This window comes from Penicillium pulvis (genome assembly GCF_028828015.1).
Source record: "Penicillium pulvis strain IBT 33274 chromosome Unknown contig_7_segment1_segment0, whole genome shotgun sequence".
Classification (NCBI taxonomy): Eukaryota; Fungi; Ascomycota; class Eurotiomycetes; order Eurotiales; family Aspergillaceae; genus Penicillium; species Penicillium pulvis.
In genome coordinates, this window is record NW_026643079.1 from 22094 (window position 1) to 47412 (window position 25319).

The following is a 25319-nucleotide window of genomic DNA, read 5'->3' on the forward strand; positions in this document are numbered from 1 at the left end:
TTCCCGAGCCTAAGTGCCTCTTTCTCCGTGATCGATAGAAGAATCGTGTGAAAAATGGTAAACCGCAGTGCATTGCTCTATTGCTATGGTTAAAAAAACACATATTTGCAGAATATGTTTCTGCTACTCTCCTAGTTTGATGCTAAAGCAGCTGGATGCTTCCAAATACTCGCCCCACCATCAATCAACAGATCCTGCCCTGTATACCACCCACTTGCGCCATCGCAGCACAAATACAAAATAGCACCCGTCAATTCCTCGGGCAGCCCAATCCGCCCAAACAAAGTTTCCTTCTCAAACTGGTCTACCAATTGAGGTTGCTGTTCTTGCAATCCGCGCATCATATCCGTCATCATATACCCTGGACTCAAAGAATTGACTCGGATTCCATACGGTGCAAGTTCCATGGCCATGGGTTTCACCAACCCCTTCACAGCTGCTTTGGATGCTGTGTAGCAACTGATCTGCTGCGCACTGGAAGCAATGTGCGTTGCGATGCTGGCGATAAAAATGATTGTGCCAGTAGTGGGCGTTGCTGGTTCGTCGCCATGGGTGGACTTATACCGTGCGACCATGCTGTTCGCACAAGCCTGAGCCACGAGAAAGGAACCGGTAAAGTTGACTGCAAACGTGCGCTCGATGTTCTTATCGGTGGTCTTGAGGAAGGGCTCGTCCGTGACCACGCCTGCGGCATTGACGTTGATATCGATTCGTCCAAACTCCGCTTCGATTTTCTCGATTGCGGCCGTGATCTCGGGACGCGAGGTGATGTCCGTGCGGTAATACTCCACTTTGATGTTATGGTGGTCTCCCAGCGTGAGAAGACTTGGGGAAGGCTCTTGGAGGATGTCTAGCACGGCGAGGTTACAATTCGCGCTCGCCAGTGCGGTGGCGAATGTGAGCCCTAGGCCGCGTGCTGCGCCGGTGATGACGGCGGTCTTGCCTTTTAGCGTGAACTGTAGATTATTTAGCAAAAGCTAGGTATACAGTACATATCATTGGCGGTACTCACCAAGTTGGTTGCCATGGTGAAGAATTGATGTATGTGAGAAGGTGTAGGTGAACAAAAAATTACTCAGAGTGAATCTGGTGAAGAGGCTTAAATGTTGTACCGACGACATTTGCTCTTATAAGAAAAAGTCAGGCGGCTTGAAGGATCTCAGGGCCGCTCTACGATGAGAGGGGCAAAACCCCCGCAGAGGAATATGATGGGGCACAATATCCCCGCATCGCCAGTATCGCTTTCCATATAGATGATTTCATTCATCTTGTAATAGGCCATTACCTGCTCTAAACCGGCATTTTTGGGGGGCTTAGACAATCTTCCGGGTTATAGCACGGTTAAATGGTTGAGAAACGGCTGAATGGTTGAAAGGGCGCCTAAATGGTTGGCGGGGCGCGCTCTTGGCTTAGTGTCTGGGGAAGAGCGACATGGAGAAACCTCAAAGTTTATATTCTTCCTCATGTATGACGGTTTCCACTAGATAACCTTTCTAAAAACACACTTCGGAGGCAGCTATAAATTGAATTATTTGGAGGGAAGAATCATCAATTCCCAAACCTAAGCCACTGTCCGAAAGACTTCTAGCACAGCAATACGGTATACACACAGCCCACAATGGCAGAGGAACAATTCACCTGCCGCTGGGCAGCACTGTCCCTCTCTAACATTGCCTCCGTCTTCCTACCGGACCTGCTCCACCCCCGAGAATCTTCTGCATCCATCAAACATGAGCTCGTCTCAGTCAGTACGACCGGCGGCGCCTCTCGTGCAGCCGACTGGTTGAAACAGAACAAAATCCCTAATGCCGAGTCCATCACCGTCTACCACTCTTGGGAAGAAATGTTGGAAAAAGGAGACTTCGACGTCGTCTACATCTCCACGCCACACCCTTTGCACTACGCCCACGTGCAAAAAGCCCTACAGTGCAAACGCAATGTGCTCGTCGAGAAACCAGCAACGATGAACGGCGCACAGTTTACTCAACTGTGCAACCTAGCAAAAGAAGTAAATGTCGTGCTCATGGAAGCGATGTGGACGCGCTATCTCCCTGCTACACTCTACTTCCAGCATAAGCTACTTCCACGCATCGGCGACGTGAAGCGCGTTTACGCCGAGTTCAGTTTCCCGATCGTGTCACCAGATTTGAGTCATGAAAGCCGGTTCCTTGATAAGGCGGCTGGAGCGGGAAGTTTGTTGGATCAGGGCGTATATGCATTGACGTGGGCTGATCTCGCGCTCAATGGCCTTGCATCTAGTCAAGACAAGACGCAGACAGAAGTTGTGCATGCGCATTCTATGCCGGTTCCGGGTGTACAAGGGGATGTGGACGATATCAACACCGTCATACTCAACAAAATTAAAATCAATGAGAGTGGTAGCAAGCAACAGGAGGCTGTCGCTATAGTCACGACGAGTATGACTCTTCCTGGTTCCAGTAAACCAGCTTTTTACCAACGACTACGGGCTACAAAAGCTGCACCGGCTGTGCGCATCGAAGCCACCAAAGCGTCAGTGTCTGTTCCCTTCCCTCCAATCAGACCTCAGGAACTATATATTCAGTGGTATGATGAGGAGCATCTGGATGCGAATGGCATTGAGACGGATGAGGTGATCAAAATGCCCGTGGAGAGGGGTTGGGGGATCTGGTATCAGGCTGATGTTATTGCGGGGAGAGTGGCGAGGAGGAATGGTGATTATCAGGGCATGGGCGAGGTTATTGGCGAGGAAGAGAGTGGAAGAGTGATTGGATGGATGGACCGTGCTAGAGAGATGGCCGGCATTGTGTATGATGCGGCGCTTGAAGAAGTGTGAGAAGGAGCTATGTTAGACTCAATCCCAACTGTCATGTCGTATAGCACCATTTTTGTTCGTCAAGATAGCTCTTCGCATCGAGGCGAGCTTTTCTCACATGAATCTAAGGCATTCCTCTCATTCACATCCTTTTCATGATCCTTAATCTGTCATGGTCATGATCATGCACTGTATACCCTCCCGCGATATAAGCTTCAAATAGCCTAGCAATGTTCACGTCGCATGACCTCAAGCTGGATTCCAGTTTCAAGACTCAAATCACTGAGCTGGCGCATCATGGCCGAGTCCCATACAACTAAATGGTCCTCTGGCGATTCGATTATCAGAAGCATCCACGTAAACACGGTCTAGACGATTCCCAAACCCCCAGCCACGTTTGAATCAAGCCTAAAATGGACCAACCCTCCTCATCTCACTCCGACATATCTAGACGTCCAAGAGGATCTTCCTATATACTTAAGTCCTATGTGAGGTTCAGAACCTCGATTTTCTGTGGTATTTATGTTCTTGAATGTGTATGTTTCTACAAGGCAAGTGCTGTACATAGTCAGAAATATTTCAAAATCGCAGTGATAATTCAAATCACTACTTATTCAGCAGGCAATCAACAAACATGGTCTAGTTTTCAATTGAAAGTAGACTCGAATGCCTGCCATTGACCCGCCTTGTCTCGAGAAATGGCATGGCAATATCAATTTCACCCGGTGGCATAGCTTCAAGGAACTTGGCAACAAGCTCTGGCATTCCCTGCCGACGAGCAGCCCCGATCCAATACTCAAGAGCCACTTCCGAAATGGCTTCCCCAGCCTCCCTCTGCAAGTATTCCCTAAGACGATTGGCTGGAACACGCACCTGCCCCGATTCATGGACAAAGGAAACCTCACTCAGTTGGTCGGCACGCATAGCATCGACAATAATGTTACCCGCAGCGAGACTGAGTTCAATGAGGTCGACATATTGCTCGCAAGAGCTCAGATCCGGTATGGCGCGCATCTTGCGAGAGAAATTCAGCACGTTATTGGTGATATCCATCTCGGGCGCTCCAGGTCCAATAATGCTTGAGATGCGATGGATGGTAACTGGGAGATCGTAGGCCTGGCTGCAATTCTCCAAATAGATCTCGCTGACCCACTTGGAACACAAATAACCGGATTCTCCACTCGCATCTGGGGGGAATTTCGCAGAGACGCTTCATTGAAGGTCTGTGTCCCACTCACAGCTAGGTGAGCGAGGGCTGCACTGGACATGTAGTGAATAGGGACCTGATGCTTGACTGCGAGTTTGGCGAGGTACTTTGTGGGTTGCACGTTAACTTGTTTGAGAAGATCGTAGGTCTTGACGAACGAAATCTCGGCGGCGCAGTGGATAATTCCTTGACAATCTTCCAATATATTGGAGAGGGATTGCTCGGGAATATCAAGGTCAGGCTTTGAGATATCTCCTTGGTGCACCACTACCTTGCTTGAATGGAACACTGCAGATTGCCGTCCGACACCGCTTCCTTTTGATCGAACTGCCAAGCAGTGCACTTGGTTGACCACGGGATTATCAACGAGTTGTTGAAGGATCTCTCGTCCGAGAAAGCCCGTGGAACCTGTCAATACGAAGTTCTTGCTTCCCTGCGAGTGGTTGTTGGTGCCGTTTACCCTTGTCGGCTTGGTAATATCCGATTGAAGTGCTGTTTCCAACTCCCAATCGAACGAAGTGGTTTCAGCGCTCTGAGACAAAGCTGATTCAACGACTGATTCTAGGGAGCCGCCTTGGAATATATCTGGAACCGAAATTGGCAGGCCCTGCTTTTTAGCGATGGATGCAACTTTCATGGCTGTGATAGAATCACCACCCAGTTTGAAAAATTCGTCGCCATAACAGATTTCTTCAGCTGGGATACCCAAAACCTGAGCCCAAATAGCTTGCATTTGAAGCCCAGCCTGAGATGTAGGCTTACGCCTTTCTGTCTTGCCATTCTGATGAAGCTGGCGATAGTGCTGAAGTCGCTCTCGAGACAGAGAAGTGGTAGCCTCGCGCAACAGCCGACGGTCAACTTTGTCAGACACAGTGCGAAAGGTACGCTTGATAGGAATAAATATTGACGGAATCATGAATGCAGGAATCTTGCTTTGTAGAGCTGCGATGGCAGCGGTCACGGATTGATGAAATTCCGCAGTCGGGGGAATAAAAAGATCTGGATGCTCGCTCTTTTCTTCCACCAAGAAGGCTACTAGCTGAGGAAACTCATCTGAGTCCAAGGTGATAACGTCGGCAACCACCTCTCTGCTATCGTGAAATGCCCTGGAGATATGGTATTCGACATCTTCGAGCTCGAGACGTTGTCCTCGAAGCTTAACTTGCATATCCTTTCGGCCGACATAGCGCAGAGAGCCATGCGAAGTATATTGAACTAAATCGCCTGTTCCGTATAACTTGGTTGAGGACTGAGATGGTCGGAGGGACTTTATCCAAGGAGTCATCGAAGTGAATGAAGCTGCTGTTTTTTCGGGATCAGCTAGATATCCTCTGCCAACAGTAGGCCCTTCGATAAGCAATTCGCCAATCGCGCCGATGGGCATAAGCTGGTTATGATTGGAGGGGTTAACAATCCAGGTCGCACACCCTGTTCCAGTACCAATATTGCGAGGGTCGGTTGTACTCGTGACACTGTCACAAACTGTAGAGAGAACACAGCATTCTGCAGGGCCATAGACATTCAATAAACGCACGTGTGGGCCCCAAACTTCGATCTCGGTCCGAGACATAGGTTCCCCTCCAAGTATGACAGTGCGAAGTGAGGGAAAATCTTCTGGATGAAGCTGTCGTAGTACTGAGGGGGTAAGATCCGCCCAGTCGATGTTGTATTTCGCGACAACTTTGGCGAGCTCAGACTTGCGCTCCTCTTCGGAAGGAACGCAGAGACAGCCACCTGCGGCTAGAGTCACTATGGTATCAGAAATGCTGACGTCGAAGGCGTATGAAGCGAATTGTAGTGTACGGCACATATTGTTCATCCCACTTTTGGAGATATATGCCTGGGTGCTGATGACGAAGGAGCCATGTTCGATTTGCACTCCCTTGGGCGTCCCGGTGGACCCTGAAGTGAACACAACATAGAGAAGATTTGATGAGGATACATCGATATCTGAAAGGCCCATGGCAGAATGTTGTTTCTGTAGTGAGCTAGCACCTTCATAGACATCTATACATTCTTTAGCGAAATTGACCGCTGATGCAGCCAGCGATCCCGAAGATAAGACGCAAGTGGCACCAACCCGCCGGCATATTTCCTCATTGCGGGCTAGTGGGCTTGATGGATCGAGGAGAACAAATGCTGCGCCTGCACGCATCACTGCTAAAATAGCCACAGTTGTGTATTTGGACTTTTCGAAGTATACAGGGACGACATTTTCTGGTCCAATGCCTCTTTCGATTAAGTTGAGTGCGAGATGTCCAGACAAGGTGTCTACTTCTCCGTAGGTAAAACACCCATCCCACGATGCCACGGCGAGAGCATCAGGTTGTATGCGACATCTTTTCAAAATCAAGTCATGCATTCGTTCATCAGTCGTGGGTGGAATTTGGCCATTCCATTTCTCCAGCTCCACCAGATCTTGGGCACTTAGAGATCCAACTTGTGAAATTGGGCAATCAGGACGGCTTATGAGGTTCTTAATGACAGTATTGAATTGATTCAGAATACGTTGCATCTGAACAAGAGGCACAACATGGTCGTCATAGACAGCTTGAACCCGCATGCCGACTTTGCGTAAATCGCATACTAGAGTAATGGGATAAGTGCCAAACGTGGCGTGATTCCCAAGATTCAGGTCATGAGTTATCTCTCGAAAGTACTCATATCGATGCTGAGGTGGCGATTGAATAACGATCAAATTTTGGAATTGACAGGCAGCTTCAGCATTGGGTCCAAGGCGAGAAATGTTGTATAGACCCCTTTGTTCGAATGGGAGCATTTCATTACTGGTTTTGAGTACGAATCGCAAAGCTTCTGAAACCGTAGTGTTTGAAGAGAGTTGGACCCGAAACGGTACTGTCGCAATTGTCGGTCCAGACATGTCCCCGATTCCAGGGAGACGTGATCGTCGACCTGTCCACGTAACCCCGAATACAGTATCCGTAGAACCTGTGTACTGGGAAATAAGAAGGGACCAAGCAAGATTGATGAGCGCAGACTGTTGATTCTCACTCAGGCCAGCCGGCATAGTGACCTCTTTGACCAAAGACTGCTTCGCCGCAGGGGTATATTCACTTGAAGGAAGTCGTGGGAACTGGACAGGTGATAAACCTTCAAGCCGGGACTGCCATTCCTGGGCTGATGCCTCAGACAATGCAGAGAGCGAGAGTTTGGTGAAGGCTGCGAATGCCCGCTGAGCAAGGATTTTGCCTTTGTATGCGTTTTCAATGTCGTGCAGTACCACATTCAAGGACCAGTCATCATACAAAGCATGATGAATAGTCAAAACAAGCTGTTTCCTTCCCTGCGAATCCAAAACAGTAGCAACACGAAGCAAAGGCGCACCTGGAGGCATTCGCTGCTGACAATCGGCCGCAAGGTAAGCGTGGAGATCATTGGCCATCGTAATTGTCTCCAACTTTCGAAGCACGACTTGAAGAGTGCCATATATTTCATGATAAATCAACCTCGTGCGCAGGATGGTATGAGCTTCCAGTGTAGTTCTGACAGCATCCTTGATACGGTCCAAATCTACTTCCTCCGCGAAAGCGTACACATAACGGGCAACATAACTGTGGGGGTTTTTTACTGACAAAGCAAACAGACTTTCCTGTGCAGCAGTGCACGGATATATGTCTTCAATCTCATCAATGGATACTCCGCAGTGCTGAGCTGCCAACTCGGACACTTCTCCTTGATTCAGATTTCCAAGAAGAGAATAAACGGGAATTTCCTGAGGCTCGGAAATTTTTTCGGACATTGTGTTTGTACAGAAGCTATCGATCCCAGGGCGAAAGGGACGGGAAGAGCTCAATTTTGAATAGAGAGTTTTTTGTGCAAAATACAGTGGGAAAAGGAGTGCTTATGGCTCATTTTCTTAGAGTACGTTTTCTATTTACAGTATTATTTCTCAATACTTTGGGTTGCTCCACGAGATCTTCAAGACTGCCTTCTTTCGGTAAACGCCTTCAGAAAATTCAAACATTTTCTGGCGAGCGTGGTTATTTGGACCCGCTGAATCACTAGTTAAACACGCAATATTCCATTTTTGAGAGACGCTGTATTTGTATTCGGATGGTAATACTACAAATTTCAGCACATGACCTGTTATTGTACATACACGTACCTTTCGAGGACCGTCACAGAATTTCGCCCATTATCTGGTTGTCATGGGCAACCGGCAGACCTTGATCTGCTCCTTTCTCTCTTCTTCTGAAAATTACTCCAGTAGCATAGACAGCGGAGAAAACCCATACTAGATGCTAGTGTTCTCAACGAAACACAGAAACCAGATATGTATATCTTACTCGTTCTTAATACGATATGAAACCTGGATCAAGTAATAAACGCGATTTCCTATGTACAGACTGGCGATATTTGCCTCTTTTGAAATTCCTAATTTTCTTTCGGGTAATGAGTATTGTGTTCGTCCTTACGCCCTCAATTTGGCTTAGCTAGACGAATCAAGATCTGAATTCAAGGACGATCAATGCATTACCTCGTATCTTAATTCTATAAAAGTCTACGGGATGAGTCTTACCACGGAGTAGAATATAATTATTTCTTTCGTTGGTTTCGAAGTCCACATTGCGTGAAGGTGCTTCACCATGTCATCCGAAATATTTGATTCTGCACCATTTTATATCTGTACGGCTCGTCAACGACCAGATTTACTCAAGAGCCTTGATCAGCCAGATCATCCATTGAACCTTCTCTGGCCAAATTTTCTCGACCAGGATCCCATATTTCAATTGTTTGTCCCGGCTTTGACTCAAATTGACTACTTCGCACAGTATCAATTCCTCGCTGTCGAGAAGTGCGATGTGACGAACGAAGAGCAAGTTATTGGAATGGCCCGATCCATTCCATTTTTCTGGCTCGAAATTTCGAACTTGTGCCCAGTTTCCCGTTTGTCTGATCATACCAAGCTACTCCACACTCTCCCAGAAGGTGGCTACGATGCTATTCTTTCACGAGGAATCCAACAACACCTCGCCCAAGAGGGTCTATGCGACCCACTGGGTTCGCCAACTCTTGACCCACCGAATGCTCTTTCCGCTTTGTCGGTTGCAGTCAGAAAGGATCGGCGGAAGAGCGGTCTGGCCGAGATATTCATCCGCACCATGAAACAGGTCGCCATTGATCAAGGTTTATCCGCCATGGTAGTACCCTTGCGGCCTACGTCGAAGCCAAGTCATCCAAAGACGAGCTTGGCTGAGTATGTGAGATGGACCAAGGGAGCGAGCTACTTTGCAGAAGGTTGTCCTCCGGATATTTCCAATATCAGTAGCAGCATCAACAGCCAACAACAAGATCCTGAACATGTTTTTGATCCTTGGCTCCGGAAACACCTCCGGCTTGGTGGCCAAATGGTCAAAGTGGCTCACCGGAGTATGAGGGTCCGCGGTAGCGCCGAACAATGGAGCAATTGGACTGGAGTCGATTTCAAGGGACATGCCCTCCAACATCGTTGCTGTGATGACTCCGGTGTTGTGGAGGTTAACGTTCCCGGTGGCTTGGTCCCGGTGAAATACGATTACCGAACCGATGTCGGGATCTATGTGGAGCCTAATATTTGGATTTACCATGATCTGAAGAGCTGAAAAAAAGTGGAGCTTCTTGTGTTCGGGGAACTGGAAAAAGTTATTTATCGATCGATCGATCGGCACCTGGGGACTTCAAGATTTTAGTGTCATTGTGAATCCCACAGGAGGTTTTTGAAATTGTTGCCAGCTGGAAATAAGCCAAAATGGTCGTCCTTCACTTAGTACAATAAATTCTTGACGTGTGATTTCCGCGGATTGAACCGTAAACCTGGAGCATAGTTTGGGTAGATATATTTGCGTAGTTACGAGTCTCAAGCTTGCACTCTGGGGTGCCATGAGATGTGGAGCAAAAGCCCCACACAGCGAATCGTACATACGCATTGCTCTCGTATGGAGAGAAGGTGCAGAAGATTTCGCGCGGAATAGACCTCCAAGGCTCAGCTGGGGTTGTGTCAATGTGGGGACCTGGTATAACTACTGTAGAATTTGCCGTGGAAATTTAACTTTGAACTACTTTAGCTGCATGAACGTGACCGGGCCAAACACGCGATCACTTACCCTGTCTGAAAAGAAATTAAAAAAACGACTATCAGGAATTATATGTATTAATCGCATTCATCCCGCTTGTATTTTGGTGTTACTAAACAAAAATAGAAAAATAAAAAAGTATACACTCAGTACATACATACTTGGGGATACCGAAGAATCCTCATGGTTCTGCTGTGCCGCGTCTAGGCGGAAACCTGGCACGTGCGTTGCGGCAGGAACCAAAACAAGTTTGAAGAGTTATTGTGGGGCACAGGCTCATGCCGCCAGAGGGCTATGGAGCTTAATGGCGCGGTTTAACGGGGCAATTACCTCACAGCTACTGTAAGACCGGTCTCACCGCTAGCCCGTCCATGTGTGTTTCTCCCGAGCCTGAGCCTGTTACCAACGTAAGGCAAGTGTCATCGCACCTACTCGAGGATAGCTCGGACAGATACTCGATGTGCAGTATCTCGTCTCGTAATCCCTCATCCTTGCAATTTCAATTTCAATTTCAAGTGCCACTATGCCCTCAAATGAGGATGGGGTTGCTCGAGCGGAGCTAAGATATATTCCACTCCCTTACTGTCGTGATGATTCTGAGAATTCCGCTCGAAAAATCATTTTAAACTATAACCCAGAGTGGGAAAATCCTGTGAACAAGATTGAATTCGTTCAGTTCGCCAACGGTCTTACCAACACTGTATGCTTGTCTGGCGAAGACCTGTTTCCTTAATAACTTGATATCATCGCTAACTGGGTAAGGTACTGAAAGTTCTCATTCATAGACCTGAGTTAACAAACTCAGAGGTGGAAAATGAGGCTCTCTTAATAAGAGCTTATGGCGACCGAGGTGCCCTCATCGACCGCGAAGGTATTATACGCAGACAATCGTTCTCAAAGATTTCAGAGACAAGACTCGTACTAATTCAAACCTGATGGGCTTCGTTATGGTAGAAGAGATAAATACGCATTTGTTTCTTGCACAACATGATCTTGCTCCGCCTCTTTTAGCCCGGTTTAAGAACGGCATTCTTTACCCATTTGTCTCAGGAAGGCCATGTGAGGAACATGAGCTCTTCTCTCCACCTGTTTTTTGCGGGATTGCCCGTCATCTTGCAAAATGGCATGCTCTCCTACCCCGAATCAGTGATGAATATTCTCCTAGGAATTCGTTAAACGGACATCAAGCAAGAATGACTGCAGCAAATCCTAACAGTATTAGCCAGACTCAAATGCGGACTGCCTCTACTATATGGGAGGTAATGGCAAACTGGATTTCCAAGCTACCAGACAGCACACAAGAGCAATGCGATCGACGCCTGAGACTGCAAAAGGAGCTGAGCTGGATGAAAGCTCGATTTAACGAGAACAATACCACTGACGAGCCCAATGTATGTCACTTACAGTATTACTACTCAGAACCTTAGACTTTTAATCTAATAAGTTACAGCTGGTGTTCACTCATGGTGATTTGATTCCCGGAAATATCATCATTCTTCCTGGAAAAAGCGATTTGCAGTCTAGTCACGAACCTGAGTCAGTGAAAGTCCGCTTCATCGACTATGAGTGCGCCGGGATCCAGCCAGCTGCTTTTGAAATTGCAAGTTTCTTTTATTGCTGGATTGGAACAGAGTGCGACTATACAAGACTTCCCACCAGAACGACTCGACGTCAATTCTTGGCAGAATATGTTAAAAGCTATTGCGAGCGTTGTGGACTAAAGTCATCGAGAGAAGGAGGAATTCTTCAGCGTATGTGCCATGAAGTTGACCGTTATAGAGGAATTCCTGGCTTTTATTGGTAAGGAATGAATAATATTCCCTTTTTCTACTATTTTTATCAATATTGCTAAACTAACGCGAATCGCCGTTATAGGGCTTTATGGGGATTTGTGCATTCTTTGAAGCCAGATCCTGACTTTGACTCAGCTAGCTACGGCGAGAAGCGTCTACTTGAATATTACGCCTGGAAGGAGGAATTCGATGGAAGTCGTCAAGAGGGAGAGAAGCCGCCACTTTGTGAGCAGCAATGGGCACGGGAATGAACGATACCATATCTTGTCAGGTAGACTATGATACTCTACACCCTGTTTATTAAGAGGAAACAAAATATTGAAAACCATACCATCATTCTTAGGCAATATTTTCAGGTGATATTGGATAGATGAAATAGTATGATAAATCTTGTGATAAGTAGAATAGTCAAACGTAAAGCTTAAGCTAAAAAAAAAAAGCTTTATTGCACAGGGTACCTGTGTGTTTCCTGAACATATCAGTATGTTTTCCATTCCGAATACAAACTCCATTTTCTTCCAAAGCAAGCCCCATGGAACGCCAAGGAAATAGTTGTATGTATAGTCACGTAAATAGATCTCGAACTGTGAAAAAGAAGATTTTCTAGCGAAGCCCCACTTTCCCATCGCTCACAATTGCGTGATGAGATCAGCCATGCGTCATGATAGCTGATACTATGGTATATGTCCAGACATGCAGTAAATAGTTTCCTACACTAGTGTATAGAAGAGCGATCACAATGTTTGGCTATGATTCCTGGATCGTGTAGCGAGTAGCTTGAAGGAAAATCCGACTACATGGATGTGCCATCAGCGATTCCCCGGTCACGTAATGTGTCAGTCAGTAATCGTTGTGTCACGTATTAGTCTACAAGCGGATATGATCGGCAGTGGAATGTGGCGTCAGAAAATCGGCTCAATGACCCACCAGCTAGCTACTAGTACAGTACGGGGTGGATCAATTCTACAGTACTTGTAGTGAAATCGCCAGATCTACTCCGTACAAGTATGTTTCTTCTTCAGCTTGACTAAGGTTCGGTGAATTTTCGGATATGACCGTTCTTCTCTTTCCCTGACCACAATAACCGAGGCGCCCGTGAAGCACGAAATGTGCACATGGAATACGCCCGATTTTGACTTCACTCTTGGCGTTTCTCAAGATTATAATGAGTACCTAATATTGGGTTTTTGGATTTCATTGGGGTTTTATTGAATTTTAAGCGCGCTTTGACGTTCTGTAGTAAACACATTCACTTGGCGAAGTCTTCCACACTTTTTGACGCCTTGATCTTAGCTTTTGGCTTCGTCTTTAATACAATGCAAACATCGAAAATTAAATTTTTATAAAATACTGTGTGGATTTAAATCATTGATTACGTGGCACTGTATTAGGGCTAATCTGAAATGCCTCCCATAACCTTATAAGTCACTGATTTCAAATTCTCTTCTTAACTTCAACCCAAGAGCCACTTGTCCATCGAAAATGTCCTCTCACACAACAAGCTTGGTATCCCCCGCCTCTTTTCGCGAAACATTGTCAGGGCACAAGATACCCGTCTTGGGATATGGTGTAAGTGGGCTATGTACCACGATATTGATAATGTTCCGTTCTGATGTCGATTATAGCTATATGAAGTGTATGTAAAATATATGTGAACTGGAATAGCGAGACTAAATATTCACCAGCCCAGAAAATGTCGCAGAAGATGTGACCAAAACAGCATTAAAAGCTGGCTACCGCCATGTACGCTATTGAGACTTCTTAGTAGCAGGTCTTGTATTAATTTTGTGATTCCCACAGTTTGATTCGGCTGCATTTTACGAGAACGAGGCGCAATGTGCTGCAGCAGTTCGCAGCGCAGGATTAGAACGCTCCGACGTCTTTTTAACGACAAAAATCTTACCAGAGTTTGCAGGAAAGGGGGTTGGCTATGAAGCTACAAAAGAATGTATTCAGAAAAGCCTCGAAAGGGCTCAAACGTCATACTTCGACCTGTGAGCTGCAGCCCATCCACAAAAAAACGTACAAGAAACTGATGGCCAGCAGAATCTTGATTCACACCCCATATGGAGGGAAGGAAGGACGCCTAGGCACATGGCGCGCGCTTGTTGAAGCCCAAAAGACCGGCAAGACTCGCTTGATCGGTGTGTCGAATTACGGTATTGCTCACTTGGAGGAGTTGGAAAACTACATCCAGAGCGAAGTTGGTGGTCATATCGACGTCGCTCAGTACGAACTGCACCCCTGGCTCGCGCGGGCGGATCTGGTTGAGTGGTTTAAGAGACGAGGGACGGTCATCGAGGCGTACTCTCCTCTTGTCAGAGGAACTCGGATGACTGAGCCTGTACTCCAGTCATTGAGTGAGAAGCACGGGAAATCACCGGCTCAGATCTTGATCCGCTGGAGCCTTCAAATGGTAAGAACACCGAAATCCCTAGTATAATGTGCTCAATCTAATCTCGGGGCTCTCATAGGGGTTCATTCCTTTACCAAAATCGTGTACTCCCAGGCGGATTATGGAAAATACCGATGTGTTTGATTTCGAACTGGATGCAGGCGACATGAATATGCTGCATACTGGTGATTATTCGCCATCTGAATCTGACTGGGATCCTACCATAGAGGGGCTTGAGAAATAAGTAGTCAAGGGGACAAACAAATCACAATTTTCTCGGTATTTCTATTCAATTATGAAATACCACTCTTCACAAGTCATGACTACATCCCATGATGTTACTTAAGCTTGAATCAAGATATTCTATTATCTATTTCTCATCATAAATCATCGTTTATATAAGTTTTACCTATCCCTATAGTTCTGAAATGCAAAAAGATATTAGAATTGATTTATAGGGTTTTCGGGTTTTCGTAGCCACTAAGTTAGTATTAGGACTAATGTCGTAGGGGTTGAATTAGATAAGAGTAATAACACGAGTAGTATATAAGTATACTATAGGGATTAATATTAATAATAATATAATTCCTAGAGAACTCTAGGGGTATTCTCTTCAGGAGTAAAAGGGCTAGGTAAGAAGATAGTAAAAGAGATCTAAAAGGAATATAAAATAGTACTAATATAGTATAGATTTAAGGTCTAAGACAATATAGATTATATTAGTTTTAAAAATAATTCTTTAGAAAGGAAAGAATTAAAAGAGAGAGATTCTTCTTCTTCCTTAATATAGTGGAAGTAAGAGCTAAGTAAATAGTTTATAATAATCTTACTTTAAATATCTCTTCGTTATAGACTAGCTCTAGGTAAACCTAGAGCTCACTCTTAATCTAGATACTAAATTAGAAGTGATCTAGTGCCGTTTTAGGATATCTAAGGTATTATATGATTTCTGCCTTAAGGAAATAGGTAAATTATAATATATTTAGTAAGCTCTAGATAAAAGGTAATATTAATAATAAACTTTTTCTACTAAGATAGTACTAGCCTTATTAGAAAATACTAGATAAAGATATAAACCTTTATAATAGCTAAAAAAGAAAAGAAAAGAAATTTTAGAAGAAGTAGTAGTAGAACTATATATTAAATCTATAGGGGTATAGACCGTATAGCTCTAATATTAATCTAGATAATAGAGTGTGTTATACATAATTTATCTAATATTAGTTTAGACAATAGAATAGATTTCAGGAGGTGATTATAGGAAATGAAGTATAAGATTTAACATTTCAAAAGCTTATATACTTACTTCTGCAAATAAGATTTGAATTTAAAACCACCTTAAGCTATAGTAACCTAATAACCAGTGAAGAACTGGCATAAAAGGTATGGTGCGTATACTTATAAAGACATATAAAGCTACTCGATTTAACATAAAAAGTCATTTGTCGCAATCTCGCTCTACCAGCACCACCTATCAGTTCTTCCATCCCATTCGTATAAACGGGTTTGGTCATCCCGAGGGACCTGAACAAGTCGAAAAATTTGATACCACACATCGGTCCAGGGCTCGTGCGTCGCAGGGTTCCAGTCTGCAAATCCAACCCAATATCTATGAAGTCCCGTTGGTTAGTAATTCTCACCTAATAGATATAGAACATAGTAATTTACTTACAGCCTCTGTGATTTCCTGTTCCAAACTAATTTGGAAGGATGGGATGGCTTTGGGTCAATACCTACAGAGTCAAGTGCATTATTTATCATCCGAGTTAGTCATATGGACAGATCAGAGTGTTAAAATGCCTTACATGTAGCTTTCCTTAAACTGCTTCCTGATGAGGTTTCGCTCTGGGAGGTCTGTCTCTTCATGAAACCATTTCATATCTTCATCGTAGTTCCATAGACGCTGGCCAGAGACCAACTCCCAGACAAAGCCTGTGAGGAATCCGCCCGGGACAGGCCAATCATCTTCCTCCTTCTGTATGGTTTCCTTCCAACCAAGAAGGCGAGGAGTGAACCTCGTTGCATTTGGATGTTCACTAAGCATCTTGTACGCTTTGAGCTCCTTATGAATGAAGTCAGGCATGGCTTCCTTTGCTCGCGTCTCTGCTTTCTCTCGGTCTGTTTCATAGCTGGGGATCTGCATGTAAATTCGCATCATCCCAATGGTCTTTGGATCGGTGACTTTGTGGCAGGCAAATTTGATCGAAGCATAAGATACCGCCATTTCGGTGGTGTAAGCCTTCTCCATTTGCTGTTCATGCTCATTGATAATCTTGTCTACCTTCCATTTAGACTCCTGTGGGCGGCGCAGTGTGACAACCTCACCAAGCTTGAAAACTTTAGCCATTGCTCCATGGTGGAACCAGGGTGTTGATGATGCCATGTTGAAGAAGGTGCTTTTCAAGTGGATCGTGATAAGCAAGTTCGGGAGAAAGGGTTTGCGACTTTAGGGTATCGATTGCTGTTTCGTTGTGTATGATGATCAACCGATGGTGCGCGTTGTATTCGTGAAGAGGGACGGCGAATGGAGTTGTAAAAGAAGATGGTATGAGCGAGCGGAGATCTCGTAAGGCAATTTTTGAATCAATTAATCAAAGAATTGTCATCTGGGAACATCCAAGGATACTGAGTATAGTATGGGGAGGTAGACAGATGATGAGTGGAGCCATCAGGTGAGTGGAGCCATTAAGAAAGAGAATACAGACGAGATGATAATGATGAGGTAAGTGATCAAATAAAGCTCTTCCAGCTAAAACATCCATATGTAGTGAGAGTGAAATGAATAATTTCAATTACGTTAGGCATGAGGTCATCAAGACAAGTAGATCATTCACCGTTGACTACGGCGTCCATATGTAGCCGCCGCATACCGTCTCTAAATATGTTTTCTTGTTTTACCCCACTTCTTTTGCTAGTTTCTGACCCTAAACGTAACATGATTCCCTAACGAACCAGCATAGTGGTCAGGGAGTTATAGATCATCTAAGTCAAGATCCAACCAATGGCTGAGCACTGTGGCGCGTGATATGGCTTTGCTCAAGGGGGGAAAGGCTTTTAATGTTGTTAATAATCTCTGCAAGAGGGCCTTAAACTGTAAGTTGTGTACTTCTATGCACTTATTCGATCACGGGTTGGTCTGAAACGCTATGTCGTAATGAAAACTCTGGAAGGAGGGAATATTCAGAGCATGCTTTGTGTTTCTCTGCGGCACTGAAAACGTACAGAAGGGGCAATTATTGATTTCTTTTCTCTCTTTTTCCTTTCTTTATTCCATCCATTTTCCTTTCTTTGTTCCATCCAAAGGAACGCGGAAAAGGTGTTTGGATTATATTAGACAGAGAAACGCAGATGTCTTGACTTCCTGCTGATCAGATACGAGCATGCTCCGCGATAAGGTTCGCAGAGTTAGGGAGACTATCAATAGCCGAACGATCGATTTGGTCGATCGATTGGAAGCCCGCTTCTTCCATCAGAATATCAAATTCTGCAAGGAAACTCTTCATCACATGGCGCACGCCAGGCTCACCGGCAATACTGAGCCCCCATACCCAGAGGCGCCCAAGGAAGACAAATTTGGCCCCAAGGGCCAGGGCCTTGAAAGCATCGGCAGCGCTGCGCACACCAGAATCGAATATTATCTGGAAATGAAAGTTAGTGATTAGCCGAAATTCAAAATTATCATATCATGGAAGTTTACGTAGATCTTATCTCCAACCGCGTCGACAATCTTTTCCAGGGCATCTAGGCTCGCAATAGCGCCATCGACCTGTCGACCAGCGTGGTTTGTGACGACAATACTATCAATGCCCCTGATTGGATAATTAGCGTGGCTTGAGAAATTGCACCAAGGTATTGACAAACATTTCAACGCATTTTCTTGCCGATTCAACACTCTGAATACCCTTTATGCAGAACGGTCGGCCACCACTAATTCTCTTCCATTCAGCAATTGTCCACTGGACTTTTTCCCACGTATGAGCTCGGCCGTGCCAAATATTCTCGTCGATCCATTTCGCACCCGCCTCTTTTGGGTGGGTCTTCGGGTCAATACCGGCTTCTTTCAGGCGCCTCTGGAAAACAGGGTCCTGGAGACCGAGGTCACCTGCTCCATGCTCATGATAGAAAGCATAGTTGCCGGTAAAGACATCATTATGGCGCCAGCCAAGTGACCAAGTATCAGTGGTAAGCATACACGCGTCAAAGCCAGAGTCCCAAGCACGCTGCATCATGGAGATCGTTTGCTCGTCATCGTGACTTTGATACAATTGGAAGAAACGAGGCCCGTTTCCGTTTGCTTTTCCAACGTCCTCAATGCTATAACTACCAGCAGAAGAAAGACAGTAAGCAAGGTTCAGCTCTTCGGCAACCTTAGCCACAGATAATTCGCCAGTAGGGTGGTAGATGCGGTTGATGCCAATTGGAGCGAAGCCAATCGGTGCCGACACTTTATGGCCAAATATCTCCGCGGCTGTGTCTCTGGTATTTGTATCGACCAATGTCCGTGGCACGATACGATGGCGGTAAAAAGCTTGTCGATTCGCTAAATGTGTCCACGACACACCCGCATTACACGAGGAATAATACCTCCAGAAAAAGTAAGCGAAACGCGGAGGCGACGCGGAGCATACAATAGCAAAACTCACCATCCACCTTGTGACAATTTTTCCTTAGCCAGTCTTTCAATCTCGGCCGGATCTACAGCAATACCGAAGACAAGTTTATTAGCGTTAGATGAGTAATAATAATGCTGAGGTGGGCCATACCGGTGTTGAATAGAGGGTATTGGCCGTAGTTTGAATTCCAGAAGGCTTCACGACGGTACAGAGACCACTGCGGAGTGGTCCTCTGCTTAATGTTTGGATTGTTCGGATCGGACATCTTAGTTGTGCCAAAGGATTTGGCAAGTTATGCTAGATGGTCCTTTGTTCCAAGAAATTTAACCTACAGATACTGGGGACATGAAGCATATTTGTACCAAAGGCTACCAAAAATACGTCCAGTGGAAAAAGCGGGCTCGGGAATGAATCAGGTATGACATCGACGTGATGACTGCTACCTGGACCCAGACGGATAGATAAGATAGGATAGAATGAGAACCGGATTTAGACTTTGCTGGTCGCGCATTGATCCGGCAGGCAAGTGCGGGTTTCGGCCCGGCGGCTCTCGGCCGATAAGTAGATGGGTGAAGCCTGACAACTTTAGGTAGAGGTAGGTATGTTGACGACCGAATATGAGGATACCATAGTACAATCAGACGTTAGAGTGCAGAGTATCTAATCGATTCTTCTTAACATGATATAGCCTGTGCCCATATCCGGGCAAATAGACTTTCTCAGCCGACTATTTTCCTTCAGCAAACACTCATCTCAGTTTGGCAGTCGCTGAACTTCTTGTGAACGGTATTAATTGCCTTTCTTCTCGTTTTTCTCCCATCTACTGGTAGTTAAGGTAAACATTCGTTTCTTCATTAATACCACGTAGGCCTCAACCAGTGATGACATGGGTCTGGCCAGATTGAATAGCTTTTGTGTGGATAGTCAATTAAATAATAGTGGGTCTCTCGCGTCACATCAGACCTTATTAATGAGGCTATCGAGACTCATATCAGCCCAGATTATCTTTTAATTAGGAGTCTATATAGGTTGTCTACATAAAGATCTCAGATTAAAGAATTCAATCATGCATAAGGAGTTATGGCTCCATGGGACTGCGGGCAGCTGGTGAATCCCTCACGCACGTTATAGCCTTAGACGGGTGTTCCAGATAAACTTACGATCTAAGAAGCACTCCTCATATTTATCGAAGATTTCTCACAAAGCCATAGAATTGATAGATGTAATATTAATTGGGATAGTTCCAACTGAATGACATGACTCTATATCGATTAATGCGGTGAGAGACGATCGTGTGGTTTCAGTCCTCTCGATTTTGTCTCTAATGCCTAGCCACTATTAAAGTTGTGCATCCTCCTATTTAGAGCTGCGGTTCACTCATCAATACAAATAAAGATTTAATAACGGGTGAATACATTATATAGTAGAACCTCAAAATCCTTAGTAGATCGATATCTCGAAGCTTTACTGATCGGGGATAAAGAACGCCCTATGAGGCACAATAGTCAATAGGATACAAGAAATCCAAATAACGGCCTTCCTTTCCTTATAGTTCGGCAAAGCATATGAAGGCTAGTTCCTACCTTAGTGAATTTGGGTTCCGAACGACGAACATTACATTGCCAACTGTTGAATTGAAAGATCCCCGTTGCACGCTTCATCTTCTCAACTACAACCCGAAGCTAATTATCACCACGCGAGCATCATTTTACGAAGACTTTCAGATATCGCTTACATATATATCGGCATATACAATTTTCAAGGATTTCTAAGCTACATGTTTCTCGATCAGGAATACTGCTAAGATCAAAACATCTCGACACCCCTAGATTGAGCCTAGAAGCCCAATGACTTTATACACATTTTTTAAACGAGATGCTATCACTTTAAAAGTTTTCAGGAAAAAAAATCTTTTGAACAGAAAGGGAAAGGTAGACAAGTAGATGCAGGAATTCCAAAAGCCCTGCAAGGGGAGAAAGAACGACTGTAAATAATTCAAAACGAACGATGGATTGTCCGGATGGGCGTAGGAGTACAGACGATTTACTGTACAAGGAGCCTGAAATGCATTTTAAACCATGAGTGAGAGTATTCACCAAAAGAATAGGGTTGAAAACTTACCCACGTGATTACGATGGACGTAAAGAAAAGTATAGCTCGTTTTGCGTAGGGCCAAACCGCAGTCTGCGTGTGTGCGACGTGCATATTTGACCCTGAGCAACCATCGCTTTCATGAGATCCGTAAGGTATTTCTTCGCCTATAACATGTCAGCTCTAAAACAAGTTGTACATCCTTTTCTGCGCAGTAAATAGTATGCTAAGCATATGATTCCCATGTTAAACTGACCAGATAGCGAAGAAATTTTGTGAGCCTACCTGAAATCTCAATATTTTGACGCGCGTGATCCCTGTGGGAATATTCGACCATCGTGATTTGACCTGCCAAAGACCCACGGGTGCCTTCTAAATCATGCTGAGGCATATTTTCATCAAAGACTATTCTTCGGAGCTGCTTCCGGCTTCTTAGAATCTTATAGCCTGTCCTAAAGTAGACCCATATAGTCAAAACATTGGCAATCCAAACAGGAACATAATACGCAGCAAGATAGAGAGCACGCCAATCAATGGTCACCCAGCACCAAATCTAAGACTCGAGTTAGGTAGTTTCATCAACCTAGCAATACTTTGTAACATCGAGCATGCTCACATAAGCTGATCCGTATATCTTTCCATTCGACTCTGTCTCGATGAATAGAAATATGAATGCTGGAATAAATGGTACGCCATAGCTGAAGAGGAAATATTTCCACTCAAGCTTTCGTAGCATCGCTATGTCATATCTTCGAAAGCACGTCAAGTATATATTGAGTGCCATACAAAGAGACCAGAAGGCATCGGCAGGCGGAAACCTAGCTGGAAATTCCATGGTCAGCAAGGGCTAATGAGGTATATGAGTAGAGATAACGACCATTGAATCAATAATCCTTGAAATTGGCAAAGTGCTGAACTCTCCCCCCGAGAAACCCCTGAGAAAGCAATCAGCATGCCTATATTTGACCACACATTTCCCAAAGTAGCGAAGAACAACAATCTATGGATAGGGGTCTGGAATTGGTCAGTGAAGAAAAAGGTGGCAATGACCGAGCTCGAGCAGAGTAGTGAAAACGAAGAGCCAACACGCTCTGTAATCCCGATCGCCTTGATCTGCTCCTTAGAAAATGCCATAGGACACCAGTAAATGCATAATTAGCGCTATTCCACATTCCATGGTGGACGATGAATGAGTATCTTTGTAAGTGGTGATGTCATCCACGTGACTTTGGTGATTGTCGGAATGAGTGGCCGGGATCTACCATCGACACCTAATGCGGTGCGCATTGTGTGCTATGTAATTTATTTGACTGGTCAACTTTGATCTATGGGGAAACCAAATGGGTGATGCTAAAATCACATGATAATGAGATTTATTCGTCGCCTAGCGTCAGCATCGACCCTGGATTACCATCGTGTATGAAACTAAATCCTTTCGCGTTGTGCAGTGTTGCTGGGTCTCGTTTGATGTGTTGATTGTGAATACCTTATATACACTGCTCGACTCCTCCCTTATCTCTGGTCTTATTGTATTTCATTCTCCTGCCAATAGTAACGACGCCATGAGTACAGCCTTGATAATGTTCATGTCTATTCCCACCCTCCTGCGAAGTGCCCATCGCGTGCCTCCTATATCCAGCCAGAGCCATATGAAATCTCATCCGCTTCACGCCTTTTTTCACAAGCACTTTCTAGCTTACCTTCCTCTGGACCGCCGATAACTCTAGCTTCTCATGCTAGGACAGATGAGGCTCCCGCAAAGGAATATTTCGAATCGCGTGGGATTCTCAATGGATTTGATATCTGATTAGAGAGGATAGCGATGGAGCAAAGCGGCCAACGCACTAAGAGCCGGAGTTCCCGAAAAGAATGTTACGGATATGCCTCAGAGCCATTGCTCGTTGACTACAGGTAGGTCGGGTTACTCATGGGGCTGTGGCCAGCGAGCTTGATGAATGTCATCCACCAAAACATACAAACCGGGGCCATACATTCGAAGGTTTTAGTACTTAGACCTGGCTTTCATTCCAGCAGAACTAGCTTTGCATCATTCAGTTAGGTGCGAATTCTCCCTCTGCCCGGGTTGTTTTCCTAGCGTGTAATTGGACCCCACTGAAAACGATAATCAAGGTGATTAATACCCTCCAGATGGGAGTGAATATTATATTGGATATACTGGTTCCACAATAGAAGGATTTAAATAAAGGTCTTGAATAAGGTTAGTACTACATATGGATATACATGACTTTTATTAGATTACTCTCTGGGTCACGCTTATAGTCCTAGGGGGTATGCTACTCGACTTCGAGTGAAACTGCATGGAGCAGCTCATCGCGGATGCTATTAAAGAAGTGTACATGTTCATCTCCTCGGCATGATGAGAGGTAACGCAAACTTTTGCTTCATTTCTAGCCAAGTTCCTTTGTTTTTCATTTGCGTTTGTCGTGCAGATATGGGTATGAACTGCCTCTTCATCTAACCGATGTATCGGGTAGATATTCGACCCTTGCTGATCTTGGAGGTGTTCGAATATTTGCTGGTAGTATTCTTTTCGACCTGTGGAGAATAGAGTAGGAGCAATGGTGGATAAGATTTATTGAGGAGAGGCATGATTATTGCGAATTCGGATTCAACGACAGTCCACATGACGCCCAGATTAACAGATTCCGTAATGTTTTCGAAGTTTATGTCCAGCAAGCATTGAAGGCGAAGAATGCTAATAGTAGAGACCCTTTAGCCATCACAACATGCTAGTTAGCAACGCTTTATATCTTTTTATTCATCATTGAGGGGCAGGGGATATATGTCCAGAATTCCTACGCAGAAAACACTAGTCAACGTAATCCTTTCCGCGGCACCTAGTTGAAGCTTCCAAATGTGAGGTAAGGGGAGTATTATGGCTATTATATTGGTATTTAGGTTTAATGTTCCTACAAGCAGATGCGTTGAATTGCGATCGCTATAGGTGCCACTAATAGAGGTGTCCTAGCTGTACTTTAGGGGGCAATACAATAATAAGGTTTCAAGGATCACACTCGCTGACCACGCCTAAACGATAATTGTTGTGATAGTAGCTTAGATCCGGAAGCTGCGCTGGTTCTAAAAATGCGCATAAAGAAGATTATGATTGATGTCTTCACTAGTCCTAGAACTACCTATATAAGGCATTAAAAGGTAAAACTGTCTACCAAAATTGAATATATTGATTATTATGTAGGCGCTGGGTCTGGGGAGTTGGCTTCTTGATCTGCATGAGAAATATCTCACCTTCAGCGTAAGAATTACGGGCAATGAATCTATTTTAAGGACATCACGACCTGCTCCACTGATTACAGTCACTGTATAAGTGTAAGTAAGACCTACTTAAGAAAATCCGCTAAGCATACAAATATATTCAAGGGCAATATTAGCATACACAACAGGCTAATAATTGTTAGCGCTGAGCCTAGTAATGCGCTAGACACTCTGCAGAGCAGTCTGCGAAACAAAACAGGGCACTTAGAGCCAGGAAAAGCGCTGCTAGACGGAGCTGTCTTAGTTGCAGGGCGTGAAATCGAAGCCCGGTTGTAATTGTCGCCAAAATTTCCAGAACCGTCACCACAAGGACAGGGCCCCCGCTTTACCGTGTCTCTAGCGCGTACGTGACCGTCATCATGAAGAACAATCCCCGCTAGTTTTTCATATTTCTCTGCCGGCAGACAAATATAATCCTTGCCGCGTATTGTGTACAGGCTGAGGGATACGGGTCGTTATTTAACAAATAAAGCGCATGCTTCGCATTGACCACCCCGTAGTGAAAGGATTACGTACAGCGATCCACAATGCATTACTGTAGTACGCTATCGGGCAAGAGGGTGATGACCCTTTTGTAAACGCTAATACATAGCGCGGGTTGTGGATCGACCTGGCCCGTGTAATTGTTGATGTTACAGTAGGGGATGCAGCTCTCATTATAATCAGTTTTCTGACAAAGACTCAATCGTGAAGAGCTTCCTAATGGAAGCTGGCTTTTGTATCATTCATTAGCAATTTGTTTCCATTTTCTACATTTTAGAGTTGATGCTTACATCGTATGATTTTCTAGTTTCGGGGACCTCTTCTCGTTCCGTTCGGACTCCCGGATGCCCCACGCCGTTATCTCATGAACCATCGTGATTCGTCCATTGCTCCCCTCGCAACGGCCTAATTTCACGGATCTGCAAAGACTTAGCCATTCACGATCACTCGTTCTTAACCAATGGAGCTCATCACAAGTAGTGGCCAATGAAGTCGGGTTGGACGATCCGTTTACCCTCTAATTCGTCCGCAAGTCTCCTGTTCTCAGCAGTAAGACTTCGAACAGGAAGTGTCAA

The 25319-nt window shown here is 44.9% G+C and overlaps 9 protein-coding genes across 9 annotated transcripts; 4 read left to right on the top strand and 5 right to left on the bottom strand.

Moving 5' to 3' along the window:
- Nucleotides 1-131: 131 nt before the first annotated feature.
- On the bottom strand, nucleotides 132-1027 carry N7503_007940 (SDR family NAD(P)-dependent oxidoreductase; the record flags this gene model as incomplete). The annotated part of the gene is made up of 2 exons (XM_057067487.1): nucleotides 132-956; nucleotides 1013-1027. The coding sequence occupies 2 exons, from the start codon at nucleotides 1025-1027 to the stop codon at nucleotides 132-134; spliced, it is 840 nt and encodes a 279-aa protein (XP_056918342.1).
- A 591-nt stretch (nucleotides 1028-1618) lies between these two features.
- Nucleotides 1619-2815, top strand: N7503_007941 (Gfo/Idh/MocA family protein; the record flags this gene model as incomplete). The annotated part of the gene is made up of 1 exon (XM_057067488.1): nucleotides 1619-2815. The coding sequence occupies one exon, from the start codon at nucleotides 1619-1621 to the stop codon at nucleotides 2813-2815; it is 1197 nt and encodes a 398-aa protein (XP_056918343.1).
- A 618-nt stretch (nucleotides 2816-3433) lies between these two features.
- Nucleotides 3434-7761, bottom strand: N7503_007942 (uncharacterized protein; the record flags this gene model as incomplete). Its single annotated transcript, XM_057067489.1, has 2 exons — nucleotides 3434-3946; nucleotides 4033-7761. 2 exons carry the CDS (start codon nucleotides 7759-7761, stop codon nucleotides 3434-3436), a joined length of 4242 nt encoding a protein of 1413 aa, XP_056918344.1.
- Nucleotides 7762-8608: 847 nt separating this feature from the next.
- N7503_007943 (uncharacterized protein) lies at nucleotides 8609-9604 on the top strand (the record flags this gene model as incomplete). The annotated part of the gene is made up of 1 exon (XM_057067490.1): nucleotides 8609-9604. The coding sequence occupies one exon, from the start codon at nucleotides 8609-8611 to the stop codon at nucleotides 9602-9604; it is 996 nt and encodes a 331-aa protein (XP_056918345.1).
- Nucleotides 9605-10598: 994 nt separating this feature from the next.
- On the top strand, nucleotides 10599-12119 carry N7503_007944 (uncharacterized protein; the record flags this gene model as incomplete). The annotated part of the gene is made up of 5 exons (XM_057067491.1): nucleotides 10599-10775; nucleotides 10838-10946; nucleotides 11030-11466; nucleotides 11526-11875; nucleotides 11951-12119. 5 exons carry the CDS (start codon nucleotides 10599-10601, stop codon nucleotides 12117-12119), a joined length of 1242 nt encoding a protein of 413 aa, XP_056918346.1.
- A 1231-nt stretch (nucleotides 12120-13350) lies between these two features.
- Nucleotides 13351-14507, top strand: N7503_007945 (aldo/keto reductase family protein; the record flags this gene model as incomplete). The annotated part of the gene is made up of 6 exons (XM_057067492.1): nucleotides 13351-13437; nucleotides 13494-13504; nucleotides 13554-13611; nucleotides 13669-13862; nucleotides 13915-14284; nucleotides 14343-14507. 6 exons carry the CDS (start codon nucleotides 13351-13353, stop codon nucleotides 14505-14507), a joined length of 885 nt encoding a protein of 294 aa, XP_056918347.1.
- A 1214-nt stretch (nucleotides 14508-15721) lies between these two features.
- Nucleotides 15722-16646, bottom strand: N7503_007946 (uncharacterized protein; the record flags this gene model as incomplete). The annotated part of the gene is made up of 2 exons (XM_057067493.1): nucleotides 15722-15872; nucleotides 16069-16646. The coding sequence occupies 2 exons, from the start codon at nucleotides 16644-16646 to the stop codon at nucleotides 15722-15724; spliced, it is 729 nt and encodes a 242-aa protein (XP_056918348.1).
- A 985-nt stretch (nucleotides 16647-17631) lies between these two features.
- Nucleotides 17632-19141, bottom strand: N7503_007947 (uncharacterized protein; the record flags this gene model as incomplete). The annotated part of the gene is made up of 5 exons (XM_057067494.1): nucleotides 17632-17901; nucleotides 17961-18072; nucleotides 18125-18847; nucleotides 18907-18958; nucleotides 19027-19141. 5 exons carry the CDS (start codon nucleotides 19139-19141, stop codon nucleotides 17632-17634), a joined length of 1272 nt encoding a protein of 423 aa, XP_056918349.1.
- A 1621-nt stretch (nucleotides 19142-20762) lies between these two features.
- N7503_007948 (uncharacterized protein) lies at nucleotides 20763-22101 on the bottom strand (the record flags this gene model as incomplete). Its single annotated transcript, XM_057067495.1, has 5 exons — nucleotides 20763-20922; nucleotides 21002-21134; nucleotides 21253-21520; nucleotides 21584-21785; nucleotides 21842-22101. 5 exons carry the CDS (start codon nucleotides 22099-22101, stop codon nucleotides 20763-20765), a joined length of 1023 nt encoding a protein of 340 aa, XP_056918350.1.
- Nucleotides 22102-25319: the final 3218 nt, after the last annotated feature.